General features: G+C 32.8%; 2 protein-coding genes and 1 long non-coding RNA gene across 3 annotated transcripts in view; 2 read left to right on the forward strand and 1 right to left on the reverse strand.

The window, feature by feature from the left end:
• LOC100202449 (kinesin-like protein KIF16B) overlaps positions 1–18,790 on the forward strand; it is a 182,255-nt gene that overhangs the window by 71,189 nt on the left and 92,276 nt on the right. The window lies entirely within an intron of this gene.
• LOC136085120 (uncharacterized) lies at positions 9,005–12,369 on the forward strand. Its single transcript, XR_010641096.1, has 3 exons — positions 9,005–9,146; positions 9,282–9,639; positions 11,781–12,369. It is a non-coding gene; the product is annotated as an uncharacterized LOC136085120 (long non-coding RNA).
• On the reverse strand, positions 17,196–18,403 carry LOC136085528 (zinc finger protein 723-like). The gene is made up of 2 exons (XM_065806841.1): positions 17,703–18,403; positions 17,196–17,244 (listed from the first exon to the last, which is right to left on the reverse strand). The coding sequence occupies exons 1-2, from the start codon at positions 18,401–18,403 to the stop codon at positions 17,196–17,198; spliced, it is 750 nt and encodes a 249-aa protein (XP_065662913.1).

An 18,790-nucleotide genomic window follows, 5' to 3' on the forward strand; every position in this document is an offset into this window, starting at 1 on the left:
TAGTTTTATAACTGACAACACCGCTCATCAAAAGTATCAGCTGTCATTTCACTTGGTTGTCAAGTTACATGCGCTTAACTGTTTGTTGCGTACAAAAGTAAATATTTTGTTTGTGATTTGAAGAAAGATAACAAAGAAATCTGCAAGAAAGTGTAAGTATCTGTGTTAACTTCTTCTTTTGCATTTAATGAACATTATATTTACCTGGCAATTATGATTCAACATTTGATAAAAATAAACTTATTTTAATCTTTTTGAAAATTTGAAAAGTGAGGTTTTGGAGAGCATTGGGCACGCAGGTAGGAGGGAGGTTTGGGCATGCCCAATGCTCCCTCTTTTTTTAATGTGTTTTGGTGTCATATGTTTGTGCTTTTTTGCTATGCCTATTAAATTGAATGGTTAATCATTTCTTTTCAGGACAATGCCATTTTCGTTTAAAAAGAAAAATAAATGAAGTGAAATCCCTAAAGATGTTACTTTGGGTGCATTTGAAGAGGTTTCTAAAGGAGGAAAAATTAAAACTACTGCGATTAAATATGATATACCCAGGTCTAACCTTCAAAGACACATAAAGCAGGGTGGCGTTGTGAAAGATATTTCTTCTAAATTTATATCATCTCAAATATTCATGAAAGGTGAAGAAAAAAAAATTTCAGAATATCTTGTAACATTGTTTAAACTAAACCATGGAATGTCAAAACTGAAGACACGCAAATTGGTTTACGAATGCGCCACTGCCATTAATAAAAAAATACCAGACAACTGGACAGAGAAGAAACTTGCATCTAAAGATTAACTAAGGTGATTTTTTAAAAGACAACCTCAGCTTTCGATAAGGACGCCAGAAGCTACCAGTCTCTCACGTGCCACAAGTTTCAATAAGAAAAATGTCGGAGATTTTTTTGAAAATCCTAAAATTGTATATGAACGATATCGCTTCAGCCCTGAATCTATTTACAATATAGATGAAACTGGATTATCAACAGTACAACAAACCCAGAAAGTGGTTGCTCTCAGAGGCACTTAGCAAGTTGGGCAAGTAACGTCAGCTGAAAGAGGGATATTTGTAACGGTTTGCTGCGGTATTAATGCATTGGGTAACTCAATACCACCCTTTTTCATATTCCCACAGGTTAATTTCAAAACATATATGCTGAATGGTTCACCTGTTGGTTCAGATAGAGCAGCGCATCTTTCAGGGTGGATGACAGCACCATGTTTTTTTAAATATATACGCCATTTCACAAAACACGCAAAACCAATGCCTTCCTCACCAGTTTTATTGCTGCTGGACAATCATGAGAGCCATATTTCAGTACAAGATCTCGATTTTTGTAAAGAATCAGGCATTGTTTTAATGACTTTTCCACTGCACTGCAGCCATAAACTGCAACCCCAAGACCTGACTGTCTATAGATCACTCAAAACTTATTATAACACTGTTGTAACAGATTGGGTGGTAAGCAATCCTGGCTAAATAGTAAAAATTTATGAAATCCTAAAATTAGCAACAAAAGCCATCCGGACGTCCGACAGGACGGACGTCCGACATGTGTCTCGACAATCCATTGATTTCTACCGAAACTCCTCGTCCTTCATCTGAGACTCTTCCTCTGTTCCATTCGCTCGTACATTTTGAGTCAGGTGGTTTTACAAATACTTGTCCTTGTGTATAGTTGTGGAGAACTTCCACGTTAGTTTTGGCAGAAATTGTGTGTGATTTCCACTCATAGGAAAATATAGCTTTGTAGGGAAGCAATGTTTCCTCGCCATTTTTTCTGGGAGCTATGTTATACCAATATACCATTTTTAACGGGTCTTTGCCACTTCTGGCTGCCATACGCTTAATTGTGCGATGATGACGTTCAACAATTCCATTTCCAGATGACCTGTAAGCGCAACGAAACAGGATGGACACTCCCCATTCTGCGCACAATTCACCAACAAGTTTTGAGCGAAAAGTCTTGCTGTTGTTAAGTAGAACTTGCCACGAAGGTCCTCTTTCTCGGAATATTTCTTCTAAATGGAAGCACACTGTTGTTTCTTTCTCGTTCTGTAGCCTTCTCCAAATTGCAAACTTGGTCCTTTTTACACAGTCAATAATAGACAAATAAATCTCTGATTTGTAGTGGGTTATATCAATAGCCAAACGATGCCAGCTCTTTCCAACTTTAAGATTTCCTACTTCCCATCTAATTGGCGCAGGATTCACCGATAAACATCTTTTGCAACTTTTTACGACTGATTCAACGTCTTTTCTGCAAACTTTCTCCTTCGGGTATGTCTGTTTCATCAAATAAAGTGTTCGATTGACTCCAAAGAGATGAAGATTATGAAACGACTTCACATCAGGCGGTACAATGTTTGCTGTCATTGCAGAATGGTTTGAATGCAGTCAGTTCTGTGGTACCCTCGTAAGAGCATCGGCTTTGTTATCTGCTGACTTTACCAGGAAAAGTTTTAATTTTATATTGCACTCCTTCACAAGGTCTTCAATTAAAGACAACCGGCGACGGACAAATGGTTCTCCAAGACCGTGTACTCGAACGGGTTTGTCACCGATAATTAAGGAGCTCAACCAACCGACAACAGTAGCCGAATCACACTTTATGGTAATACATTCGAATCCCTATTTTGTTGCTAGATTAATTCCTTTTAACACGGCTTCTAACTCTGCAAGATTAATGTGAGCCGTATCATCTTGTTTCCTCAGCCACGAACAGTCTTCTACTATTTCCCCAGCCACTTCTAAAACTATGCCAACAGCTAAACTGCTTGTATCGCACCACACTGTTGCTTCAGAAATGTTTTTGACGTTCCATGACCCATGAACGGGATCTTCCTTTGTAAGTCTTTCATTTAAACTGCGTACTAATTTAACAACACGTTCGTTTCCTAAAGAGTCCCATCCACAACTACTCGAAACCCTTTTTAGATAGCTGCACGAAGGGCGCAACCAATTTGCTATTGGAAAATGTCCGGTCAACTGTCCGCACCAAGAAAAGATTTGCCGACGTGTCACTTTTCCTTCAGGAAGTTTGGGTAAGTTGTCACGTTTCCAACGGACTTGGTTGTACCGTTTGTACACTCGCAATCCAAGCACACGACCACCGACAAGTTTTTCTGGCAACTTAGAATCCAAGCCATATTTTTTCAAGAGTTCTTTAACTCTGCAACTTGACATTATGTTATTATTGACAATGATATCATCAATAAATGAATCCGTACCAGACTCAACAAATTTATCTAAGGATAATACCATTTTTAAGATTTTAGTCATTATTCTGGGCGCCACATTTATACCAAAACCCAATCTTGTTAAACAGTAACGCTGCCCTTCATATTCCACAACTTGATATTTCCATAATGCTTCGTTGACACGAATTTGCAGGTACGCTTTCTTTAAATCGATTATCCCAACTTTCTCTTTGCGAAGTTTGGTACTGCAAACATCGCCATCTGCAGTATGACTGGATACAAATTGATTCAACTCCCGGTAGTCCATCACCAGACGTATTTTTAACTTATTTCGTTGAGTTACTGCCATCAATGGAATGATGCCATTACATCTCCTTTCAAATGGTTTCAGCAATCCCTGTGCTATCCATTCACTTATTTCCATTGCGTACTCACTTTTAACGTCCTCAGAGATATGATAGTTTGGAATTTTGTTAGGTAAAGTTGGTGGTTCCATCAGCCATTTCCAAGACACGCTCCAATTGCCATTTTTGAATTCTGCTACGAAGTCTTCATCAATCAGCTTTAGAATAGTAAAAGAGGATACTTCACTTGTTTTTTCTTGAGAAACAGCAGTAGCACCGATAGTTAATTGTTCCACATTGAAGTTTATGGTTTCGCCGTCTCTTCCGACTTGGACACCTCCAAGCAGTCGTATTACGTCTTATTACAATGTCTGCCACCAGGCATTCCAAATCGATGGTGGTATCATTTATAGAAAGATTAACAACAATCTGGTGTTTTATTTCAATTGAGTTTCCATTCATCATAACAACCTTTTCTCTTGCATGTATGACATTTTTTGCGTTTATTGGAGCATCCAGTATCAAACAATGCTTTTATTTTTCTTCCATTAACATATACGCAGAGAGTTGGCGGTTTCAAATTTTGTGGGAAGCCGCTCGCACAAAAACGGGTGGCTTCTCTTCCATGTTTTTTGAGTTTGTACACTTTTTATAGCAGTGCAGGGCCAGGCGATTGTCCATTCTACACACAAAGCACCTCTTCTTGTCAATTTCTTCGCTTCAATTTCGACTGCTATGTCCATCCTCGCCGCAACGGTAGCAAGTTATGGTCTTTTTTCCGCGTCCTTGAGGAACCTGCCTTGGAATGATGGCAACAGGATTTACGCAACTAACAAAACACGATTCTTTACGACGTAAGATTACCAAACTTCTTGATTTTTCAGCGATCTGGTACAGCGACATTGTTGATATTGAGCACGCGGTTTGCAGCTGTTTTCTTGCTTCGTCAAGTAACCCGAGAATGAATGCGCACCTTATTCACTCTTCGCTTACGTGAGATGATATTAGCTTTCTCAGCCTCGTTAATTCTGCGAGATATATGTCAACAGACTCGTTCACTTTAAGACGGCGATTTACGAATTCTTTGTATGCTGTTAGCGGAGAAGCAGAGAAGGCAGTAGTCAGTGCATTTTTCACTTTGTTGTAATCTTCTTTTATTTCATCACTAAGACCTTGATAAACGGCAAACGCTCCGCCAGAGAGAAATAAGGGGAGCACCACATGCAACTCATCAACTTTTTGAAGTTTTGCTACCAGTTCCAATTTCTGTATCCATTCTGAAAATTTACCCAAACCATCGTATTGCGACACCAAATCTGCAAACGTTATCACGATACTCATTGCCGAATTAGCTTGTAATATTAATTCTATATTTGTTTTTCTCACACTCTTCGTGAATATCTTTACTCAATATATATACATTTGCAAATACCCCCGAGGGTATAATAAACATTATAAACGTTATATACAATGTAATAAATGACGCACCCAAAACGTTCCTTCTGTCGCAACACAACAATAGTTTATATATAATACAGCTATTTAAACTAATTACCTACACCAACTATCATACCTCTGAGGACGTTAAAAGAGATTACGCAATGGAAATAAGTGAATGGATAGCACAGGGATGGCTGAAACCATTTGAAGGGAGATGTAATGGCATCATTCCATTGATGGCAGTAACTCAACGAAATAAGTTAAAAATACGTTTGGTGATGGACTACCGGGAGTTGAATCAATTTGTATCCCGTCATACTGCAGATGGCGATGTTTGCAGTACCAAACTTCACAACTGGAGAAATTTGGGAGAAAATCTTGAGATAATCGATTTAAAGAAAGCGTACCTGCAAATTCGTGTCGACGAAGCATTATGGAAATATCAAGTTGTGGAAAATGAAGGGCAGCGTTACAAGATTGGGTTTTGGTATAAATGTGGCGCCCAGAATAATGACTAAAATCTTAAAAAAGGTATTATCCTTAGACAAATTTGTTGAGTCTGGTACGGATTCATTTATTGATGATATCATTGTCAATAATAACATAGTGTCAAGTTGCACAGTTCAAGAAAAAAGAAAAACTAGAATATTGACAGACCCATGAAAAGACTTATAGAAATGGAAGAAAAAGAAAGACAAAGAAATAATAACATCAAAGAGCTCAACAAAAATCGAAAATGCTCTAAAAACAAGAAAAGCAGGAAGATCAGCAGTGATGGTGAAATAGAAAATGTTTCCGTTTTTGACGAAGCCCTTGTTGAAATCGATTCATTGGATAAAGATTTTAAGAATAAGAAATATGTTCATGTTTTCTTACATCGAGGACGTAGCCAGCGTCCCCATGAAGAATATAAAGACAAAATTGCCTACACCAACAACACGGATAAAACATGGCAGACTAAAATATAAATTTGACAAGCCTCTTTGGGTCATACCAAATTTAAGATAAGCTTTATTAAGTCCAACATCGTGCAGTATTGATTCCAAGTAACATTGTTTAGTTTTTTGTAAAGTCTATGATAAGAAAAAATGTTTGTATTACAACTTTTTATAGCAATGCTATATAATACTTAAGCATAGTAGTATATTAAAACAATGTCGTGCATATCAAATACAATGCCCAAACCTCCCAACAGGGGTGCCCAAACCTCCCAACCACCGGGAGGTTTGGGCACTTTGGACATGCGTTAGAAAATCTTTTGTAACTTTGCGACTAATTATAATACTGAAACTCTTCTTAGCAAAAATTACTGCCAAATATGTGTGCTAAATATATTTGAAATAAAGTTTTGATTATAATAAAAAATAAAAGTTTTACTAGCATTTATGTAAAAAAGTGCCCAATGCTTCCCTACCTCCCCTATCAAAGAGAAAAATTGTTAAATGATTTGTTTGAAATTTTAAAAATAACTGAAGTTGCGTTTGCTGGTGGAAAAGATTATTATTTTTCACTATTTTACATTAAAATTTCTTGTTGCAGATTGATGAGTTTGTACAGTTTTTAGATGCTGAAACAAATTATCGAACAGATTTCTCCACCCACAAGCCATTTAAATTTTCTCTTAGCTTATATTGTGATGATATAGAACTAGCTAACCCTATTGGTAAACACAGAAAACTTCATAAGCTGACTATTTTCTATGTTCAATTTTATTTGTTACCATCCTATATGCGCTCAATGTTAATATCAGTTTTTCCACTCACTATTGTGCCTGTAAAAATATTTAAGTTTAATAAAAAAGAGGCTTATTTCAGTACTTATAAGATTTTGTTATTTCTTGTAATCTCTTGAATAATAGTGTTACTTTTAATTCAATGATTGGTTGTGTAAAACTATTTTTAAAAGTTTTTATATATTTGGGAGATACATTAGCTTCAAATCACATTTGTGGATTTAAAACCAGCTTTGCACCAAATTACGTACTCATGCAAACCACCATCAACAAAAGATCTCAAAAGGGTGACAAATAAAAAAGCAAAATTTCATTGGTCATTTCCATGCATATTTTGCTGGAAGGGTTAGTGCCCCATGAACTATGCCTTCTGCTGCAATTACATATTGCTGAAAAACACATTTACTCACTAGCTGCTCTGAATAGTTTTATTGTTCAGTTTCCTTATTCATACTCTGAAGCCAGAGACAAGCCTAATATTTTCCCAAATACATTGGATATTTCAGGGTCACAAACATCTGCTCAAATTTTGATTCTTGCTTGTATTATTCCACTTTTTATTGGACGATACAATATGATTGCAATGATCTTCATTAATTTTCTTGATCTATTAAAAAGTCTTCAACTTTCATTGTCACCAATAACTACACATAGAACTGTTTTGGATTTACAATCTCTTATTGAAAGACATAACTGCATTTTACTGGACAACTGCATTGGTTTGATTCCTTTAAAAATCAATTCGTATGACCTTTGAAGTAAAGCACAACAAAATAAAGAATGTACGCTGGTACTGCTTTAAAAACATTGCTAAATCAATTTGGAAGCATCTTTGTTGGAATACGATTTCAAACTTTCTTGATGATAATGGCCAACATATGGTTTATCCTTTAAAAAAAAAACACATCTATTTAAAAAAAAAATTGTGATTGGATCACTTGTCTGCCAAGTTGGTGATATTATTTCAACAGTTAATGATTCTTATCAACTGTATAAGATTACCGATCTTCAACCTAATGGAGTAAAAGTATGTATCATGAAAATTAAGAGCTATATACCTCATAAGCTTGCTTTTCATGTCAGAAGTAGTAATATGTTCCAATCAATTACTTTAGAAACTCCAAATTCCGTGGCCATTGACAAAATTTACTTTAGATGGCACCATATTATTTGTGCCTCGGTCAAAACATTGTCTCCAACTTTCTTAGTTACAATAGTTATTTCATATAAAAATAATTATATGAGGTACAAGATTAGGAAAAGGTACAGAGTCAACATTTCTAGATAGGGAGATATATGTGTTTTAAGAAAGATAGGTTGAAAGTTGATTTTATCGATTTTATCAGTTTAACCTTTATTTCTTTATACTTTTTAAAATGATAAAAAGTATAACAATAACTTAATAACTATGTGAAAGTTTTAAAGTATGTGGAACTTTCTAAGTCGTTTTTCTCTATAATTTCATTTTTAAAAGGCATTCATTAAAAATTATTTAGATTGCCAATAAATATGCTATCAAGTGAATTTTTGTTTTATTTTGTAGCTTATACTAAACTCTGTGCAACTGTGTCAATAGCTCCATTTCATAGAGTTTGTACCTTTATCTACCTAGTGTCTCATTTTGTAGAAGAATATATTTTGTATATTAAGTATTATTTTATAAAGAATAAGCTGTAGTCTAGTTAATTTTTTATTTATATGCTCGCTAATGTTATATCTAAATCAATAGAGTATATAATACATATATATATATATATATATATATTTTTTTTTTTTCTGAAAAATTAGTTACTTATTTTTCTAATGGTTTCCACCAATTATTGAAATGGTTTGGTGCCTTGCTGCAAGTATACCTTGAAAAATATTGGTAGTGAAATGGCACATTATCTCCAAAGGTGTCTCCCTGAGGGAACCCCTTCCATTAGAAAGGAATTTTATTGCCGTGTTACTGTTCTTCTGAAAAGTACAGTTTGGAAAGTCGTTTCCAAACTGTACTTTTGGAGAATTGAGTGCAGTAAGTTTGAATTATTATCTAATGTTTTATTTTAAAATATTTCACACAAAAATAAATTAATAAAACCAATGGCTCACTACAAATTCCTTAAGTTGCTTAGTGAAGAAGAACATAAGTTAGTGTCATTTATCCTAACTAGGGTAAATTTAAATCCAAAATCTAGATCTGGGTCAAGATGTAGATTTAAATTTAAAAAATCTTAAAGTAAAATTCTTTATACATGTCACATTCATGTGTTATACAAGAGAAATTTTTAGTTTTACATTTTATTTTTCAGGGTGGTGTTGTAAAATGTGTTTCGAATGTTATTCGTAAGTGACGTGAGCGAAAAATAAAAAGTTTGGCAGAGTCTAAGAATGCAGACAGAATGCTTAACGTCGTTGGAATGAACGATGCCTCATTTGATGATGATATACAAGTAATACTCATAAACTTTTTAAACTAAATATAATTTTTTATCAATATTTTTTATTATAATAAAAATGCATTTTTATATTTTTAATAATTATAGTAACTATTTAGTTATAAGAGTTATTGCAATATTTTTTGTTAGTGTGCTTTGGAACAAAGAGTTCCAGATATTGAACACACCCGTTGTTTAGTGAAGAATATGCGCTATTCTCCGCCATATTTAGAACACAAAGACCACCTACTCCATCTCGAGATCATAAGAAAGCAATACCTATACTATTGCCACATTTACTATATCATTGATTGTTATATGTGCTACAAATTTTTTTAGATCATGGACGAGTTCGAAAAAATGAACATTATAACAAAAGAAAAGCATTAGATAGCTAATGCAAGTCGTTGAGAAATTGTATCCTGGAATGCCTATTGCATCTGCCCTGATTAAATTTTACAATAATACTACCAGAAGAGGGTTGCTGTGCCCAGTTGTTATTGCTGGTGTAAGTTTAACGAAAAGTTGTTTAATTTTTTTTTTTAATTATAATTTTTTTTAATTACCAAACTACCAAATGGCTTTTCTTAAAACAAATAATTATTTTTATCGTTTCTTAGGTCTTCTTATTATGATTAATTATGACAGGACATCTAAATCACTATCACGTTGCATGTCACTAAGACCGTCGTGTGACAACTGTAATTAAAAATGTCACACCAAACGTAATATCTGAAAGTCGCATGACAACTTTAATTCTTTATGTCGCGTGAAAAATCGGGCTTCGTGACATGGGAGTTTTATTAGACAATTTGGCGTGAGATTTTTTACAGTGTATTAATAACGCACAATTGCTTGGTTGGTGCAAAAGATATATAACGATTCTTTGAATGATTTCAAATAGACTTCGCTGATGATTTAGCTACGTCTTATATAATTAAGTTCAACTGTGGCAACCACAGCGTGTAAATCAGGCTAGTGGGTATTCTACTAAAGTTGGAGCGTAAACCCTCTTTCGAATTGCAATCATATTAGACTCGTTGTCATAGCCTTGACCTTTATAATTGTTTAGGTCCAGCCTGTAAGACTTTATTTGACCGATTAGAAGGTTAGAAAGAGCTTTATCAGTCAGTTCTTTAGACACTGCATATTATCTTCTTATCTTCTTTATAAACAATCGGATAATTAGAGAAGTTTGGTTTTTGTGACTAAGGTTTGGAGTACAATCCATAATAACTGAAAAATAATTTGCAAACGTTACACTGTTCACTAGGGTGTCCCAAAAAACAACATTTTTGAAAAATATATGCAGAGACCCCCTTAATGTGTTCTATCTAATACAAAAACACCAGATTTAAAATTTTTTTGAATAAAAAATATTTTAAGGGGTCCCTCAAGACCCTCGAATATTTAATGGGTCCCTAATATTTTCAAAAAAAAAAAAGTTTTTTAAAAGTATGTCAACCTGGTACTCAAATGAAGCGAAATTATATAAAAATTTCGAAAATAATATAGATTTCAAATATAGAATTGTTATTTTTGGTTTTATTACGTGAAAAATTACGTTTTTTAACAAAAAGCAAAAAAATGCATTTTTTATGTATTTTTATGACAATTTTGATAAATAAGTTAAAATTTTTCCAAATTAAATATTATTTTTGAAATTTTTATATAATTTTGCTTTATTTGAGTACCAGGTTGACATACTTTTAAAAAACTTTTTTTTTGAAAATATTAGGGACTTATTAAATATTTGAGGGTCTTGAGGGACCCCTTAAAATATTTTTTATTCAAAAAAATTTTAAATCTAGTGTTTGTATTAGATAGAACACATTAAGGGGGTCTCTGCATATATTTTTCAAAAATGTTGTATTTTGGGACACCCTACTGTTGACGATAGCTTCTTTTATGTGCGAAGCTAAGAGGTTAATGACCTCAGTGTTTTTAGTTCTCAGTATTAGACCTCAATGACACAGCATTTTTGAACGTCTTGCTCCATCTTCGAATCGCCGTAAGTGCTCCATCATTATTGAATCAAATTGGTGAAGTAATTGGATTAGACCAAGCAGGTTCCTATTATTTTTGATGTACAGCTTTGACGAGCTTCCACGGAATGCAATTCATTTTCTTCTAAAAACACCCCCCCCCCCTCCTGTGCCCCAAACGTGAGAGCAACAAGTTGAGCAACAATTGCATAAATAAACTTTTTAAAAAATGACTTTAGATATTAAATAATTAAAAGAATTATTCAGATATTTATTATGTAAATTCTAATAACATAAAATCATTTAGACATAAAAATATATTTAAACATAAAACTATTTTTAAGATTTCTGTTTAGAATTATGTTGACAAAATGTTTTGATGTGCTTCCTTACCATAAGGAAGCACATCAAAACTTTCTTAACCTTTCTCATTTAAAAACTTGTTAAGTTAACACGAATTGAGTTTAATTTGTCAACACAAATTATGTTATTTTATTATAAAATAAAAAACTAAACTGTGATATGTTCTTATTTGCTATTAGTTTTCGCGCCGCAAAATCGTCAGTGTTCAACCGTAACGAGATTTTTTTTCTTTTTATTTATTCAGTAATTAATTATTCAAATATTATATGCAATGTTATTTTATATATTTTTCGGATTTTAGGATCCAAATAATTTTTGGCCATGGATAAATGATTGAACTTGAACAAGAATGGTAATGATGCAGATGATAACGCTACAAACCCTCCTCAGGCAGGACCAAGTATTGAAAAACAGGCATTTAATGTGCGAAAAAGAAAATATGATAAGTCATTTCTTCAATTTGGCTTAACATTTCAAAATTGTAAGAGTAATAAACAACCACTTTGTATGATCTGCAATGAATTATTGGCTGCGGAGTATGAAACCATCAAAATTAAAAAGACATCTTGAATCAAAGCATGTTTCGTATGTCAATAAACCAAAAGAATATTTTGAAAGACTGTATAAATCTTTAAATAAAGAAAAAAGATCTCTTGAAAATTTATAACCGTTTATGAAAAATATTACTAGCGTCATATGAAGTTTCATACTGTATTGCTAAAAATCAAAAGCCGTTTACGATTGGAAAAGATCTCATATTACCTGCTGCTATAAAAATGGTAGAAATAATACATGAAAGAAAATATGGCGATGATATTCGAAAAATTTCTTTGTCGAATTATACTGCCGCGAATAGAATTTTTGATATTAACAATGAATGAAAATGTGAACTTGCTGCTTTTTTTCAAAATCACTTATGGTTATCCAAGTTGTGTTATTTGTTAGATATATTTGAGACTCGATCTCAATTTGTCTCTTCAAGTAAAAAATTGCGATATATTTACTTCAAATAATAAAATTGGAAGTTTTTTTAAAAAGATCAAAATTTGGAAAACTACGCGGCGCTAATTTTTGTTCAAAAATCTCCCGTTTGCCAGTTTGCGCGTGTTTTCTCACACTTACAATCATAGTAAGTGGAAACCATCTAAAAATAACAGTAAAATTTTAATAGACCAATCAATATCAAAAGTTTTCGCGAGTGGTTTCTATGGGTACAGACATTTTGCGCTAAACTTGAATTTTAATTATAAGAAAACAAAGTGTACGTTTATGTACCTCATCCTACCATTTTTTAAATTATATCTTGAGATTATACTTTCACATTGATAACATAATATCAAATTGATATATGCAGAAAAAATATTATTATAATTGGACACTCCAATTATAATAGTACTTCTGAATAAAAATTAATTATTAAAAAATAAAAAATTTATATGTAAAATAGTTTTTTAAACTTAAAATTTTTTAAAAGACCAAAATTAAAATCCAAAAATCTCCAAAAATAATTTATAAAAGAAATTATATGACATTTATGTTATGAATATATGTACACAGTTCGTCAGACATAGTTATTTACATATTCTCAAAATGTCCTCCCTATACCTGGATGCACTTTTTTAACCTCTTTGGAAAATGATCCACAGCTTTAGCAATTGTTTCCATTGGTATTTCTTTCCAGGCTTTAATCAGGTCTTTTTTTAACTCTTTAATCGATCGATGGGGTTTCATGCAAGCTTTGGTCTTGCATGAAACACTCCAAAGCGAGTAGTCCAACGGGTTCAAGTCTGGTGAGTTTGATGACCAATCTCCAATCTTTCTCTGAGAGCTGATGTCAACTTTGATAAAATTGGGAAAGTTCTCCAGCCAAGTTTGAGTTTGTATAGCTTTGTGAGAGGGTGCACCGTCCTGTTAAAACGTCCAATCTTCATCTCCAAAATACTGCTGGGTCCAAGGCAAAAGTTTTTCTTCAAGCATCGCTCGATATCACCACGCTCGACAGCACCACGAACTTTGACTCCATCTGGAACAAAGAAGAGAGAAGTTTTACCACTGTGGGTGATTCCTGCCCAGACCATCACTAGCTGTGGCTTCTGTTGATGGGAAATGATTTTTTTTTGAGTGGCAGCTTTGGCCATTTTTCTTGTTGAGTTCTTCTATGTTCGTGGGTTTCTTTAGATTCGACCTAATATCTTATTCCGGTTAGCTGGAGTGTTGGCAGTCCGAGGACGTCCACTTCTCCGCCTGTCTTCATAGCTCCCAGTTTCTTGATATCGCTTAATGACTTTGAATACAGTTTGGTGATGTTTGATGTTTAGAAGTTGGACAATTTCTTTCACTCTTCTTCCTTGCTCAAATTGAGGAATATTAGCTGGTCTGAGTTAAGACATTTTTCCTAAAAAACAATACAAACATTATTTACAAATGTGGTTACGTTATGTAAAATTTGAAAAACTGCATAGGGTGCGTAAAAAGTTCGTCTACCTTGTTTAAAACGTTATAGTAAAATGGCCCCGAACTTTTTACGCACCTTGTATTTTTTATGATTAAAATAATTCGAAGAATGTGTAAAAATACATACATTGTTCCATGAACAAAAAATATAACTCATATTTCAACATATCAATACATAAGGGGTTGTCCATAAATTACATCAACAAAATAGGGGGAGGCAGGGTCTGAATTTTTTTTGACATTTGTTGACGGGGGAGAGGTCAAGACAAGTTGACGTCAACAATTTTACTTTTTAAATAAATTTAGTTACATAAAAAAAGGATAATTAGGCAGCGTTTGCAGTCCTGTGTTACATATTTCCTAAACCTTCAGTATTTTAATAAAGTTATTTATATTCCTACTTTTTAAAAACCGTGTTGTGCTTTAAAAAGACCCGACACTTACAGAACTAAATAAGTACACACGAGATGTTTACTCGTAACACTATTATTTTTTCAAAGTTATTGTTGATTCGTCTCCTATGCAAACGAAAAAGATTTATGTAAGTACTTGGTTTACATTATATTATTTAAACGTTTATACCAGTGTTTGGCAACTGTGGATGATGCAGCTCATTAGCTCCATGCACAAATTTAAGATAATATTGAAATAAAGATTTGGTAGATGATTTGAAATAAAGAGGTTGGTAGTTCTTTAAAAATTTTGTTATAAAGTGCTACCAAAATCTTTATTTCAATATTATATTAATATTTGTGCATGGAGTTAAAGAAGCGCATCTTGACATCGAAAGAACCACACGAGGCTTGCTAGCCGCAGATTGCCAACCTCTGGTATAAACGTTTAAATAATTTAGACCATATACTTACATAAATCTTTTTTTTTTGCATAGCAGACTTGGCTCTTCTGTCTCAATAGGTTGCCGACCCCTAGTTTATACAATTTGTTAAATGCATTTTTCTTTATATTCAACTCTATTAGAAATAATTGGCTTTTAGTGTGAAATTGAATTAGGTCTAACGTTAAAGTGAGGAGGATTGGCACATGTTGGCACATAATGAAGTGTTGCATTAGCTTGAAATATATTCATAACTTAAACGTGTAAGATGCATACATTTATGTGAACCCTTTAATCTTTGTTTTTTTGTTTAGTTTATAAGATTTTGTAGCTATAACTGGAAATATGTTTTTAAGTTAAAAGTTTAATAACTTTTTTTCAGTACCTTTTACTTTAATTCACTTTTTTTTCAGAGCAAACATTTATATTTTTAAATGGTTCTCCGAATTGTGGGAAGGGGGAGGAGGAAGCGGGGAGGTGTGATTGAATGTTGACGTAACTTTTTTGGGGGATCTCCGAAAGTTTGACAAGTTGTTGACAAAGGGGAGCGAAGACGTAAAAATTGTCAGAAAATTGTTGACGTAATTAATGAACAGCACCTTAACTGCATATAGTGAAGACTGAACCAAACTTAAAAATATTCCAGTCTACCCAACATTTAGCTTTAATAGTTTCATGTTATTGGATTAAGTTTCAAAAGCAAAGAAATTCAGTTGTGCTTATGTTCATTTTCACCACTTTTTTTCCTTTTATCAAGTGAAGATAAGCTTTCTGCAAATTTACTTTTAGAAAGTTTGTTTGAACGTCTTCCAGGTGTTCTGAAAGCACAACAAACTTTTTCAACAGTTAGCAATGTGTTCTGTTTATCTTCCTCATTATTGTATTGGTGAATAAATTGCTGCATCATTCCAACAGATCTTTCTGAATGATCATTTACTACAATTAAAGATTGGCATAGTTCTGAAAACTTTTAAAAGCAGATTGAGTTAACCAAAACTCAGGGAGAATCGAAAGCCAATCTTTTATCCTTTGTTCCTCTAATCCAATTCTATCAAACATATGAAAGTTCATCAACCAGCAAAGCAAGTGAAGAATGATGTTCACTGATTTCGTTTCTCATTTTTGTTTTATCTTTTATATCTATTTTTGATTTGTTTCTAGTATTGTACCGTGCTGAAATCGGCATTTTTTAAGTTAGAATTGCTTTTGCAAGATTTGCTTTCTCCTCAAATGACATATTATCATCCAACAGAGCAAGAGGAATCATTGTTGAATCTAAATACCTACTATATTTGTAAAGAGAGTTTAAAATTGTATCGACAGCATCTGGTTTGGCACAAAGTTTTTGGTACTGTTGCATTTGGTGTGCTGCTTTTATATCAAGAAAGGGAGCTCTAATAGCGTCATTAACCTGTAAATACCATTTGGTATAAAAGAAAACTGTAAATTCGCTTATTAGCCTGATTTCTGTCTTGAGTTTATTGTTCTGGTTAGAAACTCAAGATGGCTGATAAGAAGCTGTAGCTTTAGGTAGTAAAGTGCTTTGGATAAGAACCTAGCATGATGAACTGCTCCAGGTTTTCTTAGTATTGCTGAAGATGAAGAAAGGTAAATTACAACAAGTTCTGCAAGCTCCTTTCTATCATCTCTGATAAAATCTTTATTTTCTTTTTCATTTGTAATGTATTCTTAGCAAAAGTTCAAAGACTCTAGCGCAGCTTTCTCAAGAATGGTTCCCCTTACTACATTCCAATCAAACTTTATCAGTTCTGTTTGATATTAATTAAAATCAGGATTTTCAAAATTTGTTTTTAATTTAAAAAAAATGGGATTATCTGGTCCTGTGGAATGTTCATCTAAAACTAAATTACAAAAATGAACCATTTTTAATTCACATGTATGTCTGTATCAAAACATATTCCTTCTACTTTAGATTCAAAGTTGTACTCCTTAAGAAGGTCCATTACACCATTGCACAGATCTTCACCAGAGGATGATGGTAAAGGAAGTACTCCAGGCAAGTGTATCTCACCTTCAATATTTACGAGTACAGCTAGTCTATCAGTTTTCTTTTTCTTTTGTTTAGTTCAATTGATGTTTTGCCATCAAAATGCACTATGCATGGGTATGGGGATTCATTCATTGCTTGTTGAACATCTTCTTTTGATATCATGCATATATTATGATTTGCATGTTTCATTTTCTAGCTGCTGTAGACTGGCTACATTTGAAATCTGTCTGATCAGCTCCTGATTGAGTTAGAACTGCACCTGTAACTTTATGTAAAACACTTGGAGAAATATCACTGATTGTAGCCATAAGAGCTACATTATCAGCAAAAATATCTATGGGAATTTTAGCAGTAACTTTTGGAGGTCCTCACTAGCATCTTTATCAATCTCAACATTAGTAGTACCCTCTAATTCTTTATATTGTTGTTTCACTTGCTGCTTTTCTTTCTTCTACTCTCCATTGCCTAAAAATGTAACAAAAAATTTACTACTTATTAATTTAGTTTAATTTTACGAGAGATTGAAATAATGAGTGAACATTGCTTTTTTAGTTTAGCTATTTTTATTTTAAACCGTCTTAAGTGGCATGTAAATTGTAAGTAAGTTGGTTAGAAAACCTAGCAATCTTTTTTTTTGGTTTAAAAGAAATACAAACTATTTTTCTGTACTTCTTATCTTCTGATTCAAGCATAGGTTTTCTTTCCCCTTCTTGGTCCTCCAGAAACTCCTAATCCTCAAGCTTGTCTAAATCAAATCTTTTTTTATTGTATTCCTGAAATCAGGAATGACAGCCTTATTTACAAAAAATAAGAAATAAAAAGTTTAGCTAAATTTTTTAGCTTAAGGGGTTCATTCTAAAACTAATTATTACCTTTAATGGCTGGCTTTGCTTCTTCGATAATGAATAGTTTTTTTTTTAGACCTTAGTGTTCTTTTACTTCCTATTTTCTGACCACACTCTTCTTCTTTATACATATTTATTTTCTGACCACACTCTTCTTCTTTATACATATTTATTTTCTGACCACACTCTTCTTCTTTACACATATTTATTTTCTGACCACACTCTTCTTCTTTATACACATTTATTTTCTGACCACACTCTTCTTCTTTATACATATTTATTTTCTGACCACACTCTTCTTCTTTATACATATTTATTTTCTGACCACACTCTTCTTCTTTATACATATTTATTTTCTGACCACACTCTTCTTCTTTATACACATTTATTTTCTGACCACACTCTTCTTCTTTATACATATTTATTTTCTGACCACACTCTTCTTCTTTATACATATTTATTTTCTGACCACACTCTTCTTCTTTATACATATTTATTTTCTGACCACACCCTTCTTCTTTATACATATTTATTTTCTGACCACACTCTTCTTCTTTATACATATTTATTTTCTGACCACACTCTTCTTCTTTATACATATTTATTTTCTGACCACACTCTTCTTCTTTATACATATTTATTTTCTGACCACACTCTTCTTCTTTATACATATTTATTTTCTGACCACACTCTTCTTCTTTATACATATTTATTTTCTGACCACACTCTTCTTCTTTATACATATTTATTTTCTGACCACACTCTTCTTCTTTATACATATTTAGATTCATCTATTTAATTTTTACTGACCTAAAAAATCAAACTTAAAATAATTATTGTAAAATAATTTACTACTACAACAAATGAAACCGTTCAATTGTTCTCTGAGCTACTAAAGCTGGGTCTCGTCAAATCTCCACCTTATAGAAGTTACTAAATTTTATTGTAGATTTACATTATAAACTAAAAAAAGTAAAAAGGATATGTTTTGAATATATAGTTATAATCCTTTGTCAGTAACATAAATATGGTAAGTATGTTATCAAATATTGTAATTTTTTCAAACCTAAATACAAAAATTTTTTTTTAAAAAAAACTGCAATACCATGTATTTTTTCTAAAATATATAGGTAAAAATAAACATCCTAGAAAAAAAAATTTCAAAT

Source organism: Hydra vulgaris, chromosome 09, assembly GCF_038396675.1.
Source record: "Hydra vulgaris chromosome 09, alternate assembly HydraT2T_AEP".
Lineage (NCBI taxonomy): Eukaryota > Metazoa > Cnidaria > Hydrozoa > Anthoathecata > Hydridae > Hydra > Hydra vulgaris.

Excerpts from the sequence above, each read along its gene's own strand:
- LOC136085528 (XM_065806841.1), bottom strand. The coding sequence starts at position 18,403 with ATGTATAAAGAAGAAGAGTGTGGTCAGAAAATAAATATGTATAAAGAA. Across the intron at positions 17,245-17,702 it reads GGAAGTAAAAGAACACTAAG|GCAATGGAGAGTAGAAGAAA; the intron begins GTCTAAAAAAAA and ends TTACATTTTTAG.